This window comes from Pleurodeles waltl, chromosome 4_2 (assembly GCF_031143425.1).
Source record: "Pleurodeles waltl isolate 20211129_DDA chromosome 4_2, aPleWal1.hap1.20221129, whole genome shotgun sequence".
NCBI classification, from domain to species: domain Eukaryota; kingdom Metazoa; phylum Chordata; class Amphibia; order Caudata; family Salamandridae; genus Pleurodeles; species Pleurodeles waltl.
This window is the reverse complement of record NC_090443.1, coordinates 28,603,852-28,612,763: the sequence shown is the minus strand read 5'-3', so window position 1 is coordinate 28,612,763 and position 8,912 is coordinate 28,603,852. Positions and strand designations below refer to the sequence as shown.

Below are 8,912 nucleotides of genomic sequence, written 5' to 3'. Positions count from 1 at the left end.
TTAGAAGAAAAACAACTTGTAACTCTCCGAGCCCAACACTAGATGGTGGATTTATGTAAAAAGCATGTGTATCCACAGCTACACATGCCATCGAACATACTGCTCTTTGCATGATACACGTTCTTTGCAGCAGACATATTAACCATCTTCGTTGTCCTTAGATGAGTGAAAACTACCACTAGACAAAAGTCTCATTTCTTCAGAAGGTACATTAATCACCAGAGTTATCTTGGCACTTTTATTTTTGCACGAAAGCTGCTGGGTGTACAAGGAACTGTGCAGTGCTTTTAAAAATGCTACACAAATCAAGTAGTAAATATAAAAACATTCAGCGAGAGGCCACAGATGGAAAGGTGCCTTCCTGCCAGCCCAGGCCTACGGACCCCCTGGGAATGTGTCACGGACCTCCGGGGATCCGCGGACCACAGGTTGAGAACCGCAGCTCTAGTTCATTATTTCACATGCAAGGAATAATGGGAACACCTTTTGTACCATAGCCATAAATTTCATTTTAATCAACATGCAGGTTTAGCTGTCTGCTATGAGAGCTCATGTGACATCAATACAATGCAAGCCTGACTCTTTGGCCTTGCCAATGCTTGTTGTGTTAATTTATAAAACTCTAGTTTCACATTCTATTATGCTGGGACTGTATTATGTGCATTACTGCTGCACTATACGCTTTCTAAAAAGTATTTTGCTTAGTGTGCCACCAAAACAGAGTGGCATTATGACATCTACAAGCCACAGTTACATCTAGAGTAGATCAATAAAAGCTACCCATTTGTCTTAGGTCATGAATGAATGACATCCCTTCCATGCCTCCTTTCTTTTAGAAAAACATAAATAGGATTGATTGTAGGGAGGTTCCCGAAAATTTGATTTAGACACTAGCAGGATGGCTCTTCACACCACAAGCCAACTCTCCAATAAAATGGAAATAGCAAAACACAAGTAATAACTCCATATCTAAGTAATGATAAAATATTTCCTTTATTTAAAATGAACTTAAATATACAGCAAAGTCTCTAGAGCCCAAGTTAAAGTAACAGGCAACTGACAGTTGTCATTTGGCACCCTGGATCTTCCTTAGAGGAGAGGTGCGGGTGGGGGCAACACCCAATCTCTTAATACAAATCATTTCAGCTGTATGAACCCCCGACTCACCAACAGGGACATGCATTAAAGGCTGGAACGTGACTTTGAGGGAGAGGATTCGAGAAGAAAAGACAAAGAATAAGGGAAGCACTGGAAGGCAGAAAGCAGGGGAGGAAGTGAGATGCTAGGAAGACGAGTGAACAGCTGGGACAAAGTGAAGAGGAGCTGAGACACAGCAATGAAAAGCTGGAAAGGCTGGGTTAAAAGGGAGAGAGAGATAAACAGAGGGCAGAGAAAAACAAGAGAAGAGCGACAAAGAAGCAGGAAAAAGACAGAGAGAGGAAACCATTGGGAGTATTAAAGAGTCAAAAGAGAAACATGGTAAAAAAAAAACTGCAGAGAAACAGGGTGGTTAGAAATGAAGTACAGAAACCATGAGGAAGGATATGGGGCTGATGGGAGACAGTGAAAAAGGCAAACAAAGTAAAAAGGAGGGGTGGGGTTAGTGTGATAAGAATGCTATGGGGGATAGGCTGAGTGAGAGGAGTAAGTGCAGGAGCTCCAAACTCTCTCAGCATTCAATGTCTAGGTAGGGAGCGTGTGCAGAAATCTCTACACCCCCATCTTTTTGATCTCCTTTTCCCCCACCGTCGAAACTTGTGAATCTTTCACCTAGAGACTCATGTGCTTCACTGTGTGAGACATATAAACCTTTATGTAAAACATATAGTTACAAAATGCTATTTACAGAATGAGAATTAAGGCACCAAAGGTGAATATGACACTTACTGGGTGGCGATCCACAAACATCTCAGAACCAGGATTTGGATTAACATGCATCATAGAAAGAAGACCCAAATGAAAAGAACGTCCTTATGAAAGAGAGATTACGCACTGAAAAGACACTACCCCGTAAGGGAGTAAGAAAATGTACATTTGAGACGTTAACCCAATAAATGAGCGAGGCACTGCATATCAGACATATGGATCTCACAAAGCAGCAAGAGACTGTCCATGAAGTCAACCTTAATTCCATTACAGAATATGAGGCTGCAAATGGAAGGAGGTTTAACATAACCACTACACTATAACTAAGAGAGAATGTGCATCAAAGAGGCTTTAACCTATAACCAAGCAAGGCACTGCATATTATCAACTTAATAATGGAGAAAGCAATGGAAAATAAAGAGACATTCCCGTTACAGAGCTAAAAACATGCACTCTGAAAATACTTTACCCCTTAGCAGAGAGACTGTCCTCGTAACTGGGTGAAAGACCCATAATCCCATCAATTAATGAGAGGTTGACCATTGAAGAGGCATTCCCCAAAAGCAAAGTAGGAAAATACTCCGAGAATATTACCGCATTGTAGAGATGCTGTCCCAATTAGGAAGTGAGACAGTGTGCACCCATGAGGCATTACTCCTATAGTGTAACAAAAGACTGTGCATAGAAGAGACATCAACTGGTAGCAGAGCGAGGGGCTCTGTATTAAAGAAATATTACTCCATAACAGAAGTCAACAAAGAGGAATCGCTCCAAAACAGAGGCAGGCACATCAACCTCTTAGGGAGCGAGAGATGGCACAATGACAAAACAGTAATCATACAAGAGACTGTGTAAAAGATTTTTTCCTTTAACAGTGATCTTCCCACTAACAGAGCAAGAGACTGTCCTTAACAGACGTCCCTCCAAAAGAGCAAGATATAGTGCACCAAAGAAATATCCTATAGCGGAGAGAGACTGTGCACTGAAGAAACATTATCCACAAAGGAGGAAGTGCATTGAAGAGAAATTACTTGATAAAGGCGTGTGATTGTGCTTCGCTGAGACATTAACCCAAAACTAAGCCAGAGATGGGGCACCAAATGGATATTATCCCTAGTACAGACAAACAGGTTTCACTTTGGCATCGTAAAGAGATGGGTAGTGTCAACTTGTAAAGCACGAGGAAAACAGAACATCAATGTATGTAAAGCACAGGAGGTAGGATATCACTCACACACTGAAAAGGAGTTTGGACCGCCATTTAGGTAATGTAAACGAGGCAGGACATGCACTTTGCCAACGTGGAGAAGAAAGGGTATCACTTGCACAGTGTGAGAGTAGCAGGCTATCCAAGTGAGGAGTGTGAAGGACGTTGTTCCCATATAGTACTCCAAGAACAACCCCGGATACACCCATCTGGATATATTGCAGTCATGGGCAAGCCTTCTTTCATTCCAGGACAAAATCCGTCAACCTCATCCTTGCAGAAAGCAAAGATAACCTAACATGTCACTTGCATACAGTGCAATATGCTTGTCCCGCACTACTTCTGCCCATATTTTAAAAGAATCAGTGATGGGGCACTGGGTAGTCTTTGCTCCTCTCCATGCCATATCTGGGTGGTCTCCCCTTTGACACAAATTGATGGCAGGCATGAGTGTTTTTTTTCCTTCTCTATGCGAGTCTATAGTAGGCACTTGGGTGGTCTCCCCTCATGTCCATGCCAATATCTGGGTGGTTATCCCCTTTTAATGAGTCACTGTCCAGAACCCTGGGGTATTCCGTTAGTTCTGGTTGATGCGCAGATAGGAGGTTGGCACATAACCTTCACCACCTTTCAGTTTTCGCACACGGGTCCAGCCGTCACCTTTATCTTCCTCCATGAGGCTGAGCTCCTCTCCCTCGATCATGGCAATTGTACCCTCACTGGAGCCTGGAAAACAAAAATGCAAAACTCACACCATAAGCAGATCCTGGATATACTGTTCAAGTCACTTTTCCAGCTAATGGGGCTGCATATTCCCCAGACGGAGAAGCAGTAGACACCTTCATGAGCCAGGAGGACAAAACGCCCCCAGAAATCTACCAATTGTACACCACAAGAAAGAAACACTAGTCACTTAATAGGGATTATAATCGAAGTCACCCAACCACTATAATTCAATAACTACAAAGTAGGGGGCATTGCCTTGCTGGTGTTCTACAACCATTACATGCCCAAAGAAAATACATGGGACACAAAACAAAGGCCAGGAACCCACCTTGAGTTCCTACAGTCTAACAACCCACTAAAAAGTAACAAAGCAAACCAGGGAGATTGCAGTAAAAGATTGAGCCTTAGTCACTTCAGCTATCACACTGAAGGCACCTGCCACCGCCCAAGCAGTGGAACCCCTAGAACTGAAAAAGACCACATAACCTTTGAAATCTATCAATAATAGCCAACAAAACAAACCCATCCAAACCAGAAGGGACTGCCGACAGAAACCAGGTACCAGTACACTCTGAAGCCTGTGACTGATCACCACTTAACAAGGGACTAGCGGCCACTTAAGCTGCAACTGGCAGACCAGGACCACTGCCCACACTGTTATGCCACCAGGACCCTGCCCACTACTATACTAACATTCATCCAAAAATTATTTACAGCCTCTCAGAGTTGTTTGAAGATCAAATATACCTTGGAAGGCTCACACCTGCAGCCACTCCCCACCAAGCAGCACCGAAAGAGTTAGCCACATTCTGCAGACAGAGATGAATCTTAATACACTCACCTTACCCCTTACATAATGTGATTGTTATTGACAAAGGACCAATTCCCTAGCTCCCCCAGTATCAAAAGTCCTGGAACTGCAAAGTATCAATCTGTCATCCATCCAACCGCTGTAAACCCTTGTCACACAAATAAAAGGACCTTCCATTTCAAGATATATGAGACTGGCAACTCTAACCAACAATATAGGACTACCTGCCACAAACCAAGGGCCATCCTCCTTTAAACTGAAGTGCCTGTGACTGCTCAGCAAGAAAAACAAATTCAGAGCCACCAACAGATCAATGAACAGCAACCTTATGGTCGCTTGCAACTCCACACCCCCAACAAGGATGTCCTAGTAGAGACCACCATTACTTGTTCATCACTTGTCAGGTTAAGTAGAAAATACCACTGGGCCAAGTAGCTGCCTAAATGTAAGTTGCTGATGATTTTACATACCATCAAATGGATAGGCAGCTGTGCACTGTCCGATTGGAGATGGCACATCATCATCAAAGTCCTCCTCAAATTCAGTGTAGATGGGCTGGTTCGAAGGGTCCTGGCTGTCGTCAGAGTGTGAAGCATCAGTACTGTTGTAAGTAAGGAAAAAAAGACTGTGTGTGAGAGAGCGCGAGAGAGAGAAAGAGAGCAAGAGAGAAGCTTTCAGCTAGGTGTGCATGCTCCATGGAGTGGTAGAGACCAGCTTAGCAGCGAAGGTGCATGCTTGGGCGGAGTTTTGGACAAATAAAAAAGTTACTTAGGTAAAACTCTTTCTGTTGGATGCTCTACAGAACTTGTAGTTCACTCACCTGACAAGCTGGCATGCTGAGCAAAAATTGTCTTCAACCTGAGACGAGGGAGCGAACAGCTGCACATCAGTTCAAAAGAGATGCACGCGGTTAGGTGAGAACCAAGTTAAGTCCCACTAAGGCATCAAAAAAGGTGTTGGCAGATACACAAGTAAATTCTTTAAAAAAACGCATCACAAAAAAGTGATCTAAATAATGATGATGGCTGATCAGGTAGACATAAGAAGGCTGAATGTAAACCTTAATGGCTGCAAAAACAAGGCCTCGAGGGGCTAAGAAACTGTGCCTGTAGGGGCTGGATGTTGCAGAAGGAACACCATACTACAAACTTCTCCTTGTGTCCCCCATAAACAGTTTTGGTAGATGGACGTCTAGCGGCCAACATGACAATCACAACTTCTGGAGGAAGATCAAAAGCCATCCACTGTCGCAGCTCAGTCTCTAAGCATGGAGGGGCAGGTCGTGTAGACTCTGGTACAGGACCCTGCCTTGCTTCAGCATTAGGAGGTCCTCCTGAAAGGGAACCCAGATCAGGGGACAGATTCTCATGACTAGAAGTTCCAGGTACCACACTCTCCTCCCCCAGTCAGGAGCTACTAGGATCGTTTGGGCCCACTCCTTTCTGAACATCTTCAGAACTCTGGGTAGAAGAGGCTGAGGAGGGAAGGTGTACAGGAGTCCCCAGGTCTAACAGAAAAGAAAGTTGCCTTTGAGCAAAAGATGCCTTGGGAACTCCAATGCATAAAAGCTTGGACACTGCATGTCTGAAGGTGGTGAAAAGATGAAACCAAGGTTTTTTCCCAATTGCTGGAGGGATGCTGTGGGCCACCACTTAGCGCAGCCACCATTTGTGATCTGCTAGGCAATGTCAGCTGAGCTTGTAAGCCCTGCTGTTTCAAGATCAATTATGTGCAGTATGACCAGGAGATGCCCTATGGATTCAACCACTTCCTGGCACAGGACCCATGACCACACTCTGTCCTGTAAGTCGCAGTACCAAGGACTAAGACTGAGTCTTCTGGAAAAGTAACCCATTGGGGTATAAGACTCATAGAATAATTTAAGTACCATCTCTGTCCTCTAACTCCTGGCATAACCCATAACACATGCAAGTATCTCCACAGGAGAAAGCTTGTGTTCACTGACTTGGGAACATTTGTTTAGCGTATGCCTCCATGCATTTCGACTCTGTCTGGTGGAGTAGTTGGAAATAAATTTTGTCTGAGGCAACTTTTGGAGCCCTGCATCCTCAGGTTCTCCAGAGTGGGGCGTGGGAGAGGAAGGCAGGGTCCTCCGGAGCAGGCCTCTGCCACTTTTTAATCTGCCTGTTTACTGGAGGATAAGATCCCGGCTTTGCCCAGGTGTTCAGCAGTGTGTGTGGGAAGGCCTCATTAAAAGGGAGAAGAGGCCCCTGCTTAGTCTGTCCTGGATGAAGCACTTCTGTGAGGACATTTGTTTTGACCTCAGTGGTAGGCAATCTGAGGTCTAGCATCTCAGCTGCTCTCCTAATGACAGTGGCACAGGAGACCGATTCTTCAGCAACCTCAGCTTGTAAAAGGGAGTTGAGGCGAGTCACCAGGGAAGTTGGGGATGTGGTTATGACAAGTAGGAAGACACCAACATTGAGCCACAGGCTGGTCTTGGTAGTATATTCTCAATTGAAAAGGGTTACGAGACAAAGGACAGTAGTTAGGTGCCCACTGTGGAGAAAGGTTAATTTGAAGTGGCAATTGGCTTAGCCTCAATTCTACACACCATTCCGGCAGAGAAGTAAGAGTGGAAAAGCTGCAGGAGAAGCATGCACAACCTTAACCATGAAGACTTTACGCTTAAGTTGTGAAGTAGGAGGGGGGCAGGGATCATTGAGGTTGAGCAGGAGCTGGAGAAGAAGGTTGCCCGAGATACAGAAGGTGGCTTAAAAAGAAGCCGAAGTTATACCTCAAACCAGACATTACCTGTCTTTCTCTAGGGAGCTATCATTGTTGTTCACGTTCGTGGGACGTTCCAATTGGTTGTTGTACCTCATGATGGTATCGCCACGACTGAACCTTTGTCCATCAGCATTAGCCAGCCAGGCCTGACGAGGAAGAAATGGTATCGGAGGTCAAAAATCATCCACTTTAGAATCATGCTATAAAAACAATCAAATTAGCTCCTCCAAACTATAAAAAATGTAGCCCCACACACCTAACGCCACACCTTCTCAAGAAGAGAGGAGCTCTTAATACTTCACTTAGAGGGAATAGAGGAGGCACCATTGCAACATCTCTAGATAGACAACCCTAGAGGTCTGTGTCGGAAAACAATCCACACACGTGCCCTGGGGAACAGTCTGTAGGTTTATTTCAGCAGACCACATGCCTCCAGAATCCATATATATACCAGAGTAGCAGATATACACACCTTCTAAGAGATGGGGAGGTGAAGGAACTGCACAATTTCTAAGCACACCTACTATGCATAGGACGACAAGGGATTAGGAAACATACAGAAGAAATTAACGCAACTGCCCGATGGGTCACCTACCATCTGTAAACCATGGAATGGCTTGTGTCTTATCTGGGGAACTCCCCTGCGCCCTGTGCAAAGGATACATCCTGCAAACCAATACTGAGGGATGTTCTCATAAACATTTTTAAAAAAAATCTGTTTATTATACAAGTTGCAAAAAACTAAACAATGCACTACATTTATTACAGAGAAAAGAATTATGCAGTTTCTTCGCTTATATATATATATTCACTAGTTTTTATGTACTTGGTGTTGCGCGAACAAAAAACACTTTGCTGATATGCATTAACAAGGGGAGGGAAAACAGAAAAGAAAAGGGGAAAAACTATGTAATATATAACTGTAGTCACTCTGATTATAGCGTTTGTGTGTGCGTACGTAATGGCTTTTTAAATAGTCAGGGCAGCGTTGGAGCGCAAGAAAACGAAAGATGTGCATTTAGTGTGGGTCTGGGTATCAGTGGCTGGGATGAGATTATTCTAACTTATATGTACTAATTTGATGCATTGACCGGATATCCCCGCTGGTGGTGATGCTATTGTTTGCACAGTTTGTATAATGATAGAATATGACAGTGACACCTCTTTTGCCAGAGGGAGAGTAGGGAGTTATGGGGGGTACATGTCATCTCTAGTTTCTATTTTTATCACAAATCCATCCCAGATTTCGACTCCTTCCTGTAGTATGCCCTTTTGTTGTAGTTGTCTTAATGTGTGGGCTTCTGCTTGTGTGTGACTGTGTAGGTCGCGGAGCCAGGCGGAATAAGGAGGGGCCTTGGGGGCCTTCCAGTGTTTAGCGATCAGACGCTTGTATATCACAAATGCCAGATCTATGAATCTGTGCTGATGCTTATCTCCATTGGAACGCCAGCGTATTCCCAGTAGGCACGATTCAGGGGAGAGGATGAGCGTGTGGTCAGCGAATTCTGATGTAATTTCTGTAATGCGCTGCCAGCTTGCATTTATAGTGTG

At 44.3% G+C, this 8,912-nt stretch overlaps 1 protein-coding gene across 3 annotated transcripts in view; it reads right to left on the bottom strand.

Annotated features, from left to right (window-relative positions):
- Nucleotides 1-968: 968 nt before the first annotated feature.
- Nucleotides 969-8,912, bottom strand: part of TRIP10 (thyroid hormone receptor interactor 10) — a 187,670-nt gene continuing 179,726 nt past the window's right edge. For all 3 annotated transcript variants that reach the window (XM_069230480.1, XM_069230482.1, XM_069230481.1), the window contains 3 exons: nucleotides 7,386-7,507; nucleotides 5,081-5,211; nucleotides 969-3,799 (listed from right to left, as the gene is read on the bottom strand). In XM_069230480.1, the coding sequence (XP_069086581.1) occupies nucleotides 3,651-3,799; nucleotides 5,081-5,211; nucleotides 7,386-7,507 (402 nt within the window). In that variant the 3' untranslated portion in view covers nucleotides 969-3,650. The remainder of the gene's footprint in view (nucleotides 3,800-5,080; nucleotides 5,212-7,385; nucleotides 7,508-8,912) is intronic.